The 16,214-nt window shown below is 50.8% G+C and overlaps 1 protein-coding gene across 2 annotated transcripts in view; it reads right to left on the bottom strand.

The window, feature by feature from the left end:
* Positions 1 to 11,800: 11,800 nt before the first annotated feature.
* The window catches only part of Myo18b (myosin XVIIIB), a 213,481-nt gene continuing 209,067 nt past the window's right edge, over positions 11,801 to 16,214 (bottom strand). For both annotated transcript variants that reach the window (XM_041649253.1, XM_041649254.1), the window contains 2 exons: positions 14,817 to 16,119; positions 11,801 to 11,999 (listed from right to left, as the gene is read on the bottom strand). In XM_041649253.1, the coding sequence (XP_041505187.1) occupies positions 14,829 to 16,119 (1,291 nt within the window). In that variant the 3' untranslated portion in view covers positions 11,801 to 11,999; positions 14,817 to 14,828. The remainder of the gene's footprint in view (positions 12,000 to 14,816; positions 16,120 to 16,214) is intronic.

The following is a 16,214-nucleotide window of genomic DNA, read 5'->3' as shown; positions in this document are numbered from 1 at the left end:
GTCTCTGTCTCCCCAGCACTGTGATGCACGCTGGCACATACAATTATTTTCATGGAGGTTCTGGGTTTTGAATTCATGGCTTTGTGCTTGCAAAGAGAAGTGCTTTACTGACTGAGCCATTGCTTCAACCTCCGTTCATGATATTTTCATGGTAGAGTCGAAAGTCCCCTAATTGGCTGGCAAAAGTAGTAGAGAGAGATGCCCAAGATGTTTGCAGGAAGCAACAGGCCTTTCTGCTTGCATAGTGCCCACTCACAGTCATTTTGAGAGTCTATGCAGGTTGAAAGGTAAAGTCCCTGCGCTCCCTTGAAGCCACTTCCCAAGCTCAATGAGTGCACACCAGCGACGTTGACCCCATGCCCCAGCTCGAGAGTGCACAGTGATGGACATGAATTATTAACACTCACCTTAAGGTTCCCTGGCAGCTGCTGCATTCAATTGCTTGCTCTGATTCTCCTCCCCCTCCCCCCGCCCCAAGCCCTGGAGGCTGCAGAGTGCCACAATTGCCTCATCTTTACAAATTGATGCCTAATGAAATTGGAAGCATAGACATTGTTAAATGGCTTTGGGTTGGCTGGCAGAGTCAGGCTTCCCTGCAATAAAGATTAAACACTGTGTACTTGTTGATCTGGCTGGAGCAGAGCCCTGAGCTTTTCCTGTCCCCACCCCAAGGGACATGAACTACAGAGCTCACTCACTGCAACCCTTTTTGTTTTGTTTTGCTTTGTTTCTCCACGGTAATGCTATATAACAAACAGTCATGGTAATCCAGGAGCATGCAGAACTCAGTGTGAACTGCATATGTGCCTGGAGCTGGTAGCTAGGTGTGTGGCTTCGTTCTGAAGTCTCGATGGATCATTTGCCTGTCTCTGCAAAGGCCTGTGTGCTGAGCTGTGCATTTTGCTTCAAAAAGAATAATTCAATGCTTATCAGTGAGGCCCATGGCTGCTGCATGGTGCCTAGCTCCTGGGACCTCCAGGTTTCTCACCAGCTTCCAGACTATGATAACCTATTTGGATCCAAGCCTTTGGCTAGTACTGAACCCAGCAGAAGCCACAGCCCAGCCATATCTGGTCCTCGCTGGAGTCCAAACAAGGGCATCTTTGCCCCAGCATCAAGTTGGCTTTGTTGAGTGGGTCCAGGTTTAAGTCATGAGCTGAGGGTCAAAGCCTAACCTATCTCCAGCAGGTGCTATATCTTCTTGGGGTTAGAAGCCTTCCCCTGCCCAAGTCCATCTTCCCAGACAGATCTTCCACAAAAACCTTGTTCTCACGCCTAACTCCTTGCATGTCTCTCGTTTTTAAATGAGCCAGCTGACAGACCAGCTGGTGAGGGCCAGGGTAAGCTGGCTATGCTCTGTGAAGCATCCAGGAAGCTTGAGTGTGCCCCCAGAGCAGAGACAGGTATGGAAGCCTGCAACCAGCCTGAAGCCCAGGCTTTTCCCCTGCAGTGCCCATTGACTAGAGAAAACTCTCATGGGGAGGAAGCGCTCTACCCTTCTGGTGAGACTGTCAAGGTCACACACCAGTGTGTCAAGATTAGGTGAAAGAAAGGAGACTGTGGCCATTGATTGCTGCAGCTGACCCTGGTCACTGCCATTGAAGGGATGTCCACCAAGCCAGCCTTGGAGCCTTGACCCCTGTGACTCCTTCCCCCTGCAGATCTTCTTGCCTCCAATTTGAACAGTGCATTTTACCCAGCCTGCAACAGCCACTCAGCTCCTCTCCGTCATCTTTCCTGTCTACACCCATCACCTGCTCTGCCCTACCCTGGTGCTCTCTGTACCATGGTGGAGAAATTCTCCAATCTGCTGGTCAAATCCAGATCCAAGCACAGTCATCAGTAAACAGTAAACAGGAGGAAGGAAGTAAAATATAGCAAGAAACCAAAGGAAAGGTGTCCTCCACAGCAATGGAAAGAGGATTCACATCACTGAGTGACTGGATGGCCCTAGGGACTAAGCACAGACATGTCTCTGTGACTTATGCACCACCACACACCTGATCATAAGAAGGAAGACAGACAGGAAAGTTCTAGAAAGAAAATTGGGAATGATTTTGGTAACCTTTTGGGTTTTATGATATAAGATTTCTTAGGAAGGGCTCATAGAGTATAGAAAGTAATGGAAAAGAATAAACAAACTGGAATTCACCAAAAATAAAAATGTCTGCTTCATCTAAATCCACCTGCTATTGGCTTGAGAGATGGCTCAGCTGCTGTGTTGGTTTGAATGAAAATGGTCCCCATAGGATTATATATATTGGATGCTTGGTCCCCAGTTGGTGGAACTGCTTGGGAAGGATTAGAAAGTGTGACATTGTTAGAGGAGGTGTGTCACTGGGGGTGGGCTGTGAGATTTCACAAGGCTTGCACCATTCCGGGTATGTCTTTGCCTCATGCTTATGGATCAGTATGTGAGCTCTCAGCCACTGCTCCAGCACCGTGCCTGCCTGTTTGCTGCCATGCTCTCTGTTGTGATGACCACGAACTCTTCCCTCTGAACTGTGAGCCCCAAATAAACTTTCTTCTCTAAGTGTCTTACCATGGCAACATAGAAGTAACTAAGACAGCTGGCAATAGGCTTTCCTTGAATACACCTTTTCCCCCCATTGTTATTTTTTGAGACAAGGTTTCATGTAACCCAGGCTGATCTGAAATTTTCTATGTAGCTGAAGCCGATCCTGAACTCCTGCCGTTCTCTCCTGTATCCTTACAGGTAGGTGTGCACCAGGCCCAATTTTATACAGGACTGGGGACTGAACCTGGGACTTTGTGCATGCTAAGCAAGCACTCTACCAACTGGTCCACATTCCCAGGCCCCTGAATGCATTTTTAAGAAAATAAATAGGCATGCCACAGACTGAGGTAGGGTGAGGGGAGAGTGGCAACCTTCCAAAACAGATCACCGACTAAGGACTTGCCTACAGAAAATGTAAAAAATCTTATAACTGGGTGACAAAGAGATAAGAGCGCCAGGAAAGACTTGAGCAGATATTGCATGCAAGAACACGTGCAAATGGCCAATGAACACTTGCAAAGGTCACTAAGCTTCATTAGACATCAGACAAATGCCCAGAACAAGCACAACAGACTCTGCCGGGCAACAAGCAGAAGGGAAACTATAATTGCCAGCCCTAGCCACTGTGGGGCAAAGTGTGAAGACCTGGGTATCCCCTACTCTTCCAGGGAATAGAATGGACATTCCTGATGGAAAACCATTTGGCGATTTATCACCAAATTAAATGCATAGTATTATAGGCTTCTGATGCTCAGCCACTAGGTGTTTGTCCAGGAGAATGAGAACAAATGTCCACAGATATGAGCCCAGTGTCCCCGGCGAGACGTCACTGAACTGGGAATGGTCATCTGTAGGAAAATCATAGAGCTACTGTGGCTTCTTTAGACAACAAAAGCTTATTCAACACTTAAAATGAACTACTGATTCATCCAGCAATTACATAACTCACTCAGTGAAGGAGGCCTTTCCCCAAAGCGGCACACTCTGTCTCCAAGAAAACCTTGCTGTGGTGATGGGCATGGGGGCAGAGGTGGCTGCAGGGGGAAGCTTTAAAAAGGGACAGAACAGCAAATGGTCAACTGAAGTGAATAAACAGTTTAATTTACGTGAGTCTCTGTGTGTGAGTATGTACATTTGAGTACAGTACCCTTGGAGGCCAGAGGAGGAGGTCAGAGCCCCTGGGCATGGCGCTCTAGGATCATGCCCCACCTGGCTGACATGGATGATGTGAACCAAACTCTAGGGCACTGCAGTGCATTCTCTAACCACTTAATGGCATCTCCTGTGCCTGGTGATGTGAACCGAACTCTAGAATGCCACAGCGCGTACTCTAACCACTGCGCAGCCTCTCCCGTGCACAGAGCTGTGAACTGCAGCAATGCTCTAACTACTGCACAGCCTCTCCTGTGCCCAGTGATGTGAACTGAACTCTAGGACGCTGCAGTGCATGCTCTAACCACTGCTCAGCCTCTCCTGTGCCTGAAGAGATCAAGAAATGACAGTGTTGATGGCATTTGTCAGAACAGACAACAGCATGCTTTCCCTTGGAGGGTGCCACTGTATACAAAGTAGACCTCCCCAGGCAGCGGTGCACGTCTTTAAACCGTGCACTCGGAAGGCAGAGGCAGGTGAATCTCTGTGAGTTCAAGGCCAGCCTGTCCTATAGTGCTAGTTCCAGGACAGGCTCCAAAGTTACACAGAGAAACCTTGTGGGAGGTGCGGGGAGGGGGGGACTTCAATTAAAAAGCAAGTTAAGAGTATTGTCATTCTTTTCCACGTGACACCCGTCATTACCTTATTTTGTCACTCAGCTGTTAGGTGTTCTATAGATGGGGCCCTGTTCTTGAACCTTGGGGCTCCCTGGTACACAGCAAGCATCCCAGAGGCATTTGGTGAGTGCATCCATAAACCATCAAATGAGTGGAATGAAAGAGACTCCAGCCTGGAGAGACCAGCCCTGTATTTACAGCCCTCCGGTGTCTTTGTTCTCGTTAATGGGGCTCTGAACACTCCGGTCTGTGTATTTACGTGTGGCCTGGAGGCTGCTCGGCTGCTAATCAGCATCCCTAAGAAATCCTTTACCTTTAGAAAAAGAGGACATAAATATTCCCTAGCCTGCGGCCAGAACACTCCACCAGAATTGGGAGTGGGGGAGGCCCAAGATCAGCTTTCCCCTGCGCAGTGACAATTGCTAGGGGTCCTGGAAGGAGGCAAAAGCTGGGCACTGGATGGATCCATTTCTACGGCCTGGCCCCCGGTCAGTTCTCTCTATTTCAGGATGTTGGCTGAACTGGCCCTCTCAGCATGCCATATATTTAATAAATTACTCAATTATTCAACACTAAAAATATGGCTGTTATAGATCATGTGGATCATTTTTCTTCTGGACCAGACAGAACATGTACCTACAGGATTCCTCTCAGAAGTTGTCTGCTCTCTGTCCCCTTGCTCATGTCATTCCATGGATGTCAGAGTCCTAAAGGTGTTCAAAAGGCCATGGCCACTCTTGCCTCAGGTTTTGCGCTGGCTGCTCTCCCTGCCTAGGAAGCTCTTCCCCAACCTGCGGATGTGGCTCTTCCCTTGCCCTTCTCCTCACTGGGAACATTGCCTGGGCTGAGCTGTTTACACCGGACAGACCCCATGTGAGGCTGTGCCCACCACTGGGAGAGTGTTTTGTCAGTGAATACCTTCAGTATCAATCAGGAGCTGGGTCCTGAGTGTCACAGCTGGGCAGACAGTGGTGACCTGGGAGGACACAAGAGTCGCTTGAGTGGACTTTAACTTTGCAGAGGGTTTGTGGGCTTCGCTGTACCATCACGGGGAGTACAGTGTGGAGGCTATGGAGAGACTTGCCGCCACTTGGAAGTCAAGGAAGTTGATGTCTGAGGAAGGGGCTCACCTGGTGAGCTGAAGGCAGGTGAGGCAAGTGTGAGCCCGCAACCAGGAGCAGCCACTGCTACACTTGGTATCAGTTTGCTTTTCATTTTAAAAATTTGAAGTAAGCGTTCATTGTATATTGAGACATTCTGCCTCCCTCGTGTGTGTGTGTGTGTGTGTGTGTGTGTGTGTGTGTGTGTGTGTGTGCTCCAGACCTGTTTCTTAGCCGTGTTTATGCTTGAACCACCTAGTGTGGATTTGACTGTTGAGGACGCACTGCTGTCTGACCCAGGAGCTGGAGAGCCCGATTGTATGGCATTTCTATTCTCGGTGCCATGTGGCACCTTCCCCCCACCCCACATACTGTCTCCACAGTGCCTACTCTTATTTGCACTGGGGTTGCTTGATTATTTCTTTTAGGAGGTAGGACCTCAGTCGCGTAAGGGCTGCAGTCACTCGGCAGATTGAAACCTACTTGATAGACTGTCCCCAAACTCACAGGCACCAATCTTGCCTCCGTCTCTCAAGTAGATAGGATTACAGGAATGCACCCCCATGCCTGGCCAAGATGTTTGATTTTGATGCAAACACTCCTTTGAGTGACTGTCTCAGGAACAAGTGAATGAATGAAAGAATGAATGAAGTTTTTCTGTTTTTCATGAAGAGACAAAAGCATGGAGAAAGGCCAGAATGGGGCTGAGGGCAGATGTGGGGATCCTGTGTTCTTCAATCCCAGGTCTCACTCTAGAGCCTGACTTTGGGTCATGTGCACAAATGCTAAGAACCGAGACAGCAACACATGCCTATGAGGTGCTGAGGATGAGCTGGGCTTGACCCTGAGCACCCCCCGTGCATGTTTGAGCATCATGTCACTGTTTGCCATGGCCTTATTGCAGGCTCTCCAGGGAAGAGAGAGGGTAAGAGCTCCCTGGTACATCCTGAATTCCTGGACCGTTTCCAGGCCCAAGAGCTGGAGGAAGGGGCAGTTCCGAGGCCTGAGAGCCAAGGAAGAGACAGCTGGTATTCTAGAGCTGGGGAAGAGACAGCTCTGCCGCCTGTGGGCAATTCCCTCCAGCTGCCCTCCTATCTACAGGGCCAGGCTCGGTCTGCTCCATTATTGCCAAGATTACTGTAATCTTGTCTCTGAGCCCTGGGTTCAGATTCCCACTCTTGGCGGCTTCTATCTTCTCTGAACTTCAGTGCCTGGAGTTAGAAAGGCATTTCCCTGCTTCCTCCTTGTCTGAGTATAGTCTGAGCCCATTATGTCAGGGGCCTTTAGCAGTGCAATGTTTCCCATACCCTTTGCAGCAAGCCTGGGCAAGATGACCACAAACTTGGGGTTCTGGGAGAAGAGGGGGCCCCATATGCTACCCCACTGAACTGAGAGTGCTGGGGTCTCACTCAGCTAAGCATAAGTCATTTTCTGTCTCCCATAGACACTGACCAGGCAGGGAGCCCCTGACCCTACCTCTTGGGGATGTCACCCAGCTCCGGGCTTGGCTCAGCACGGACACACAAGGAACTGGGGGTAGAGGTTGGTGATGAGAAGGTGACAGGTCCTGCTAGCTTGTTACCTAGGCTGCTGCTGTGCTCTGAAGCTGGAGTTCCCCGACAGGTAAATAGGCAGTCAGGGTTAAAGAGGGGCTGCCTTTTCAGCTTCTCAGGCTACCCACGGCCTTCCAAAGACAGCGGAGGGAGCTCATCCGTGGACTTCCGGGCAGAGTGGAGGTCGCCAGAATGGAGAGGTGTTAGTCACTGACACCAAGCCTTAGGAAAGCTGCACCTGGGCTCCTCTGACCTCAGCCAGAGTCTGCAGCACTGTTGCACACTGGGGGCAGCAGGAGAGCTGATGTGTTTTGCTGGACAGGTAAGTATTAACTTACTTAAAAAACAGCCTGGACACCGAGCACCTTTGGTGAAATCTTCCTTTCCCTCCCTTCCATTCTTTTCTTTCCTCCCCTACCCTCTCCTTCTCATCCCCTCTTTCCCTTCCTCTCTCCTCCTTTTCCTTTCCATTCCCCCTCCCACTGCTCCTCCCTCCTCTCCTTTTCTCCACTGCTCCTCCCTCCCTTCCCTTCCCTCCTTCTATCCTTCCTTCCCCCTTTCTCTGTCTTGCTCTTTTTATTTTTTTTTTTTTGAGACACAGTCTTATGTATTCCAGCCTAACCTTGAACTCAACAATATAGCCCAGGATAACCCTGAACTTCTGATTCCCTTGCCTTGCCTCCTGATTGCTGCACCCGTGACAGGTTAGTCTCAGACCAACCACTGTCTGAGCCTCACTTTGGGGATTTTCTCTGAGTCCCTCTAGCACTGTGTGTCTAAGCTTTTCCTGAGACCTGGACACAGAGCTCAAAATGCCCTGTGTGGAAGAGGAGGTGTTGGTTGTGACCACTTTCCCACTGGGTGGGCTCTGCAGCCCAGACATCTGGTTTGTATTGGAGGATGGTACATCGGTGTGTGTGTGTGTGTGTGTGTGTGTGTGTGTGTGTGTGTGTCTGGGTTATTCTCTGTGCATGTAGGCCACAAGCAGATGTCTGGTGTCTTCCTGTCTCTCTCCACTTGTTATTTGAGCAAAGGTCTCCTGCTGAACTTGGCACTCTTGGATTCAGCCATATGAGCTGGCTGGCCAGAGGCTCTTCCTGCCCCTGACTCCCCGGTACTAGGTGATGCTTTACCCTGCCTTTCCACACTGATTGTGGGGAATCTGAGCTCATGTTTGTACAGCAGGACTTTGACTGTCTCCCTGCCCTGTGGTGGTGTTTGGAGACAGACTCTGTAGAGCACAGAGGGCCTCCAGCATGCCATCTTCCTGCCTGACCTCGGTACTAGGATCACAGGCATGAGCCACCAGGTCTGGCGTAGCAAATTGACTCTTAGGACGTCTTAGGATCCTCTTTAGGACGTCTGTTCCTGACTGAAGAAGGAAAGCCTCGTTCTTGTTAGCAGGTCTGACCTTTCTGGAGGCGTCAGTGTACATGACGGAAGCTGATGACACTTCTCCTCTATAAAAACGTGTTTCCACGAGCAAGTGTTTCCTCGGCTTTACTCCCCACAGTCTCGCTCTCTGGCCGTGGATTTGTTTCCTTGCTTCTTGTCCCAGTCTCTGCAACAACAAAGTCCCCCACAGAGAAGCAGGGCCTTTTGCCGGTCCCTTTGCCTTCCCATGTGTTGTCAGCATAGGGACCAGTGCCTGGCACTGAGTGGGTGACTACAAATCTGGGTGGAGTGAGAACTCAAGATAGAGAATCTCCCAGGAGCTCTTGGATTCCAGGCTCAAAAGAATCATGAAACACAGAGGGCCCTGTGAATTTATTTCCTGTATCCAAAATAGCCTTGCTTTGGGAGCAAGACTGGGAGAGGAGACATGTTTACCTGATGGTTACACAGATAGCGGCATTGTTATTAAAGTGTTAAGCAGTCACAAACTACTACACAGTACATGCCATACGTCAAACTGTGATCCTCCAAACAGTGATCCTCTAAAAATGCAAGCCATCTTGGTACCATCTAAAGAGGTCATGTTTATAGCAGGCCTTTAAAGAAGGGATCACACAACCAAGCAGTTAGGGTGGGCTTGAACCCGTCCTGAATGTGGTGAATGGACGTTTGCAAGTCTAGAGAGACTCCAGATGGACAGACAGAGTGAAGGAGTGTGAGGACAGACAGAGTGAAGGAGTGTGAGGACAGACGGACAGAGTGAAGGAGTGTGAGAACAGACAGACAGAGTGAAGGAGTATGAGGACAGACGGACAGAGTGAAGGAGTGTGAGGACAGACATAGTGAAGGTGTTTGCAGACACACAAACAGTGAAATCTGTATGCCAAGGAGGAGATAGTCCCTGACAGAGTCAACATCCGTGGCCCTTGGTTTCAGTCCCCACGCCTTGGTATTTCCTGGTGAACCCCCATGGCTGAGGTCTTTCGTCCCGTACGGTTCTTCTGTGGGTCTGAAGAAAATGATGGCATTCGCTTCACCCACTTCTTCAAATCTCACTGGACTCCAATATCCAGTGTTCCTATACCGGAGGTGTGAAACAGAGGCTTACGGAGGCGAATGACTTTGCAGAGGACCTACGACCCTGTGGGCACTTTGTGGGGGGGATCCTTTAGCATGTTCCCCATGGCCATGCCCAGTAGGCTTTTGTGTCATGCCCCCTTCCCTACCAGGACCTTGAACCCACAGAGGTTCTGTCTGTTCTTCACAATCCCACTGATCACTGTTCCTTGCCTGGGAACTCTTTGCTGCATTCTTTGGGAACACAGGAGTCCACTGCACCCCAGGTGTGCTGTACTTACCCCAGCCTAAGCCTTCAGCCTTCCTCCTTCCACTGTCCACACTGACCATGCTCAGAGCGGATGTGTCTTTTCTTTCTCTTTCCGTTGTTTTGATTCAGTTGTGTTTATTCTTACACCACAACAGAGAAACATCAAAGTCTAACAGCAAGGACGCCAGACCATGACCTTATCTAGAGACAGATAATCAAGTTTTAAAACGTTCATTAGGGTGGGTGCTTCCAGATGTGCAGAGAGGGGAGTTGGTGAGAGGAGTCCAGGGGGAGGGAAGGGGTTCCCAAAGTCCTCAGAGGGCTGGCCTCTTGATCATCAGCATCCATCCCCCAGAACTGAGAAGTGACAGCCATGCTCCCGCCCTAGAGGCTGCATAGCCGCCCCCATAGCCTGGCAAACAGGACACACCTACAATCCACACAGCAACTCACACCACTCAGACACAGTTGGGAGGAGGACTTGGACACACAGGAAGGAATTCAGGGGTCCTACAATTCTGTGTGTGGCACACCCCCTTGGTTCTATTTTTGTAAGAAGAAGTCTTTGCTGTTACCTTTCAGGCCTTTCTGTAAGACTGCAAGGCGACAGCTGCAAAATGCTGGCCCGGCAGCAGTCACTCAGTGTGTGGTCAGCAGTCACTCAGTGCGTGGTCAGCAGTCACTCAGTGCGTGGTCAGCAGTCACTCAGTGCGTGGTCAGCAGTCACTCAGTGCGTGGTCAGCAGTCACTCAGTGCGTGGTCAGCAGTCACACAGTGTGTGGCCAGTGGCCACTAGCTGGCTATTCTTAAGTGATGATTACTATTCTGACTTCTTAGAGGAGATTGAAAGAAAAAGGTATCTTGGCTGTGAGGCTGGAAAATGTGCCTGATGCAGTTTAGGATTCCAGTGTGCTGAAGTGTGGGTACCAGTGCTGAGTGTGGGAAGGGCTGTAAGTGGGAGGAGCTGTGAGTGGGAGGGGCTGTGAGTGGGAGGAGCTGTGAGTGGGTAGAACTGAGCTTAGGAAGGGCGCTGAGTGGGTAGAGCTGAGCGTGGGAGGGGCTGTGAGTGGGAGGGGATAATTGTGGGTGGACCCGAGTGTGGGAGTGGCTGGGATGGGAAGGACTGTGAGGTGGGAGGGATTGAGTGTAAATGGTGCTGAGTGTGGTAGGGGCTGTATGGGTAGGGCTGAAATGTGGGTGAAGCTGACTGTGGGTGGGGCTGGGGAGTACATATTCACAGGTTCTGGGACACACTGGTCACACATTTATGACCTGTGCTCAGGGTGTTGGGCTCTTAAGGGCTCATGTGTTCTTGTACACTCACAAAGAAGAGCAATAAAAATGACAGGACAGGAAGGAAGTAAATGTGTGGAGATGGAGGACAATGATCTGGGCCCAAGATATGACTCAATCAGTAAAGTGTTTGCTACACAAACATGAGTGCCTGAATGTGGATCTTGGCTTGGTGGTCGGGGTGGTTTGAATGAATGTCCACCATCGGCTCCTGTGTTTGAGTGTTCAGTGCCCAGTTGATGGCATTGTTTGGGAAGGCTCAGGAAGTATGACCTTTGGAGGAAGTATGTCACTGAGGTGGGTTCTGAGAGTTTAAAGACTCACACCGCTTCCAGTTGTTCTTTCTGTTTTTGCTCGTGGTTCATGATGTGAGAGCCCTCACATCCTGGCTTACTCCCATGCCTGAGACTTTCTACTGTGATGGCGATGGACTCGTATCCCTCAGGAACCAAGAGCCCTTCCCTCTCTAAGTTGTCTTGCTCATGCTATTTTAGCATGGACAGAAAATTGACTGCACAGCTGTAATCCCAGCACTAGGGAGGGAGTTGTCCCAGATGCCTGGGGCCAGCCTGGCAGGCGGGGTTAGCCAGTGCACACTCAAAGAGCCTCTCTGTCTCAGAAAACAGGGTAAAGAGTGACATAGGAAACTACCCAAAGTGGACTTCAGGCTACGATCTGATGAAGAGGCAGGCCAGGGCCAGTAGACGTGGTGGGAGGGAACAGACGACAATTAACACACCTCATTAAGTCCTTGAGCTGGTCCCATCCTTTGGGGAACTCGCTCTGCTCCCTCACTTACTTCCCAACAGAGTCCTGAACAGAGAAGCCACACAGATCCCAGGGACGCCAACTTTATTTAATACAGACCAAGCATATGTTCAGCCTAGTGGCCTGCTGGGGCATGTCTCTTTGGGCCTGTCCCACATCCTGAGGGTGGCCAGGTTTCCTGGCTCTGGATGGAGGGCCCCAGGAGCTTGGGGGTCTCTCCCTTTCTCTCCACAGGTTTGGAGTAGGGTGTCTTTCATGGCCCCGGTGCTGGGGAGGCTGGAAGCAAACAAAGGGGAGATAGAGAATGAGGTGCAGGCTGGCGAGCCTTGGCATGGGGAGGCTTACCAGAGAGAACACGGGGTGGGGGGATGCCTCTGGAGGAAGCAGGACAGATTTCTAAGGGGCTGCTGTTATTTGGATCTGAGTGGTACCCAAGGCCCACGTAAAGAAGCCTTTAGGCTTCTTTACGTGAAGTTAGTGGGATGTGTGGAAACTTCTAGTTTAGGGTTCCCCTTGACTGTTTGGGGTCACTCAGGGGAGCCCCCTGTAAGGCCACTATAGATCCTAGTCTTTGCTTCTCTCTCCTCTTCCCTGTCCACCCTTGTAGTACTCCCCACAGGCCCAAAGCCATGGAGCCATGGACCAGAGCTTTCAGAACCCTGAACCACTGTAACCTTTCTCCTTTGTGAGTGGATCACAGGGATGAGAGAAAGAAAGAGAAACAAGCAATGGAAACAGCCTGGCCTCAGCTCCTCTCTCTCTCTCTTTCTCTCTTTCTCTCTCTCTCTCTCTCTCTCTCTCTCTCTCCGTGTGTGTGTGTGTGTGTGTGTGTGTGTGTGTGTGAAAGAGAGGGAGAGAGAGCACGAGAGAATGTGTATATGTATGTATGTATATGTGTGCATATATGTACATGTGTGTGTAAAATGTGTATGTGTATAGATACATGTATATGTGTGGACATCCCCCTCCCCCCTCTCTCTCTCTCTCTCTCTGTGTCTGTATTTGAGACAGGGTCTCATTATATATCCCAGGCTGGCCTTGAACTTGTGACCCTCCTTCCCAAACATTTCCAGCATGAGAATCACAGGCATGTGACACTAACCCAGCTGATCTTTTAAATTCTCATTACTGGTTACTGTCCACTACCCACCCTACTGGAGACACAGATGTTGATTAGGCCCCATTGCCCACCCATGATCTCATGTTTAGCAGTGGGGGAGGGAGGGGCTGGACCTGGGGTATGTCTGAGCTGTTCAGTATGGTTTAGAACCCCAGCCTGGGAATTTGGGAGACATGCGGTCAGTGCTCTCCTATAGAGTGAACATTCTCAGAGATCTTCCCTCAGAGAGAAGAGGGTACTTGAGTTAAAAAAAAATAATAATGGCAGAGACAAGGTGTCCGGGCCAGTGTGTACCAAGCACCCTCCCCTTGTGGCTGCATGCCCTTTACTTGGCCTTTGAAACTGCTTCCCCTGTCCCTGAGAGCATAATAATGTAAATGAATATCAGATCTTTACTCAGTAATTGAGAACAGAGAAAAGGCCATGCTAAGTCAAATTAATTTGCTCAGATATAGCCTGAGCTGGTCTCTGCAAAGGGGGCAGTGACTTGACCATGGGCTGAGGGTACCTCTCAAAGGAGCAGGTGAGTGTGAGCGTGGGCTTCCAGGAGGCCTGGGGGCTGCGGCAGTGCACACACTGAGACCTGTGTGCCACAGCTACGTTAGTGCTGCCTGTGTGTGGCATACAGAACAGCAACAACTTCCCTTCTTAAGACACCTGTGTGGTGCACCTAAGGACGAGCTTTGGAGAGAGATGGGAGGATTCTGGAGTTCAGGGCCTAAGGCTTGCCTGGTTGGTTTTGAACTCTCTGATCCTTAGTTGGTCAGCCTGGGAAATGGGGATAAATGGTAACTAGTGCTAATCACCTCTTGGGTTATCGTGAGCAGTGAGCCGTGGCTGATACACACATTTGACAGAGGTCAGTATGCATGGGAGGGACACCCATCCTGTGCTTGACTTGGGGAAGAAGAAGGATTAGGACTGGGAACAGAGATGAGGTGGAGAAAACCTGGCTCCTCCCTTGCTGGGCTCTGGACTCTGCACATGTTCCCATCCCATCCTTGGGGTTCCAATTTCTCTCTACAGACAAACCAAAGCTGATCTCATTGTTCGGCATGCATTCTCCAATCTGACCTTCAGTGGCTCAGTGAGAACATTCTGTAGACAGAATGCCCCTTCAGCCCCTTCAGCCCCAAGTGGAAAGAGGTTATGAAAAGAAGGCTTAATGGGGCCACCATTTGTGTGCATGTGTACATGTGTTTGTGTGAATACATGAGTGTGCCGGTCAGGACAAGAAGGACAACCTCAGGAGTTCTCCAGGAGATATCCACCTTGCCTTTTGGGACAGTGTCTCTCACTCAACCTAGAACTCACTAACTAGGCTAGTATGGCTGGCTATGAGCCCCAGCCCCAGCCACCCACTGTCACCTCTTCTCCAGTGCCGGGGATACAAGTGCATGCCACTGCACTTGACAATTTTTACGTGGGTTCTGGGGATAGAACTCGAATGCTTATGCTTTCAGGGCAAGCAGTCCATTGGCTGAGTCACCTCCTCAAACCTGTCACTCACTTTTGCATGTGTGTGGATGCACATGTGTGCAGATGTGCAAGCACATGCCTGTGGTGGTCTAAGACTGACAGCGAGTGAAGTCTTCTAGAGCCTCTCTCCATCTTAGATGCTGAGTCCGGGTCTCTCTGAACCCAGGGTTTATCTGTTTGTTTAGCCCAGATGTCAGGCAGGGCTCCTCGTTCTCCACCTCCTAGGTTGGCCACCCACCTGTTTGGCTTTTACATGGGTGCTAGGGATCCAAACTCAAGTCCCCATTTTTGGAAAAGCACTTTAGCCACAGAGCTGTCTGCCAATGTTTGTCTTCTCCTTTGTCAGCATCACCCCCCAGGACCCCTGCTTTCCGATGGACATCATATAGTACCATATGTGACTTTAGCTATAGCCCTGCCACCTTGGAGCAAGCCAGCCCAGGATTTCCCTGGAGGCTGCCTGGCCTGGGGCTGACCTAGCTTGCCGTCCTTACCTGCACCAACCCCTACGGCTGGAGATACTTCCTCATTATGCTCTCAACGTCGTCACCTTTCCTCATAGCGCCAGGCTCTCTGTGCTCAGGGGATATCCGCTCGCCACCGTCACCTTGGAGTCTTGGGACTCTTGGACCACTCTTGATGCTGTCTGAACTTTTGAAGGATATGATGGAGCTGGAGGATGAGGAGGAGTCAGAGAGGTGAGCAGGGTCCTCCTTAGATTCTGGGTTCTTTTTCAAAATGGTTTTGATCCCTGAGAGAAAAGAGCGGTCGGCCTCTTCCGTCTCAAAGTGGACGTTCGGATGTTTTGAAGACTCCTTCCCATTTTTGGCAGCCTCGGACAAAGCAGTGCCGGGTTTCCTGATAGCTGGGAGAAAGTCTTCAAAATCCACTTTGGTCTGGCGTCTGTAATTGAGGCTTGGAAGCTTCCAGCTGAATGGATCACTGTCTAGAGTTTCCTCCAGCAGATGAGAGAACTGGCGGTTCTGGAAGACAAGAGATTCCTTCCCAAGGTCTAGGCCTACGGCATCATCCACAGAGGACTCCAGACACCGCCTCCTGGGCCGCAGAATAGGTGATAAAAGTGGGTCCCTGAGTGCCGCAGGAGATCTGGGGTCCCTGGGTGCCGCCGGAGAGCTGGGGTCTCTGAGTGCCGCGGGAGAGCCCGACTTCCTCCTTGTGCTGGGGCCGGACTCTAAGAGGGACTCACAGGAACCAACCCGTGTCTTCTGCTTGTAAGGTAGCAGGGAGATGTCCTCAGTGTCCTCTGAGGAGATACACTTGAGACTGGTGGACCGTGAGAGACCAGCTGTGGCCTTGGCGATCCCCTCTGCTCCCGGAGGAGATTTTGCCCGGGTCCACACCGAGAGGTCTCCCTCATCGCTGTTGGCTCTGCCCCTCCTAAGCGAGGACGCCCCAGTGGTCTGGAAAATGGGGACCGTGGGTCCCTCCCCCAGGTGCAGAGAGGAATGCTGGCCTCTCTGGGCCCTCTTTCTGCGGAGCTCTTCCACAAACTCTGAAAGAGCAGCCGACGGGCTCGGTAGTTTGTCCCTGGGCGGGGGTGACATAGCCATGCTCTGAGAAGTGGGAGACGAGGACAGAGTGCCTGTTCGCTCCGGGGTGGCTTTTCTGTGGACAGCAAAGCCTTCTCCATCCCCCAAATGGTAGGGCTTTAGTGGGAAGACTGGGTGGAGAGACACAGAACCACCCCTTGAGGTCTCTCTGGGAGTGTCCCAGGCTCCACTCAGTGCCGATGATAATGGTCTCAGCCTTTCAGCATCTCCGGCCTCTTCGCTTATCCTGTATCAAGAAGAAAGATGCAACCGCTAGAAATGGCAATTCATACGATTTTTGAGTACCACACAAGAGCTACTGAGCCCAGGCGTGAGCATTAT

This window comes from Microtus oregoni, unplaced genomic scaffold, assembly GCF_018167655.1.
Source record: "Microtus oregoni isolate MIOR12 unplaced genomic scaffold, Mior012 000003F_ref0000135, whole genome shotgun sequence".
NCBI classification, from domain to species: domain Eukaryota; kingdom Metazoa; phylum Chordata; class Mammalia; order Rodentia; family Cricetidae; genus Microtus; species Microtus oregoni.
The sequence above is the reverse complement of the archived record's forward strand: the minus strand, read 5'-3'. Positions and strand labels throughout refer to the sequence as shown.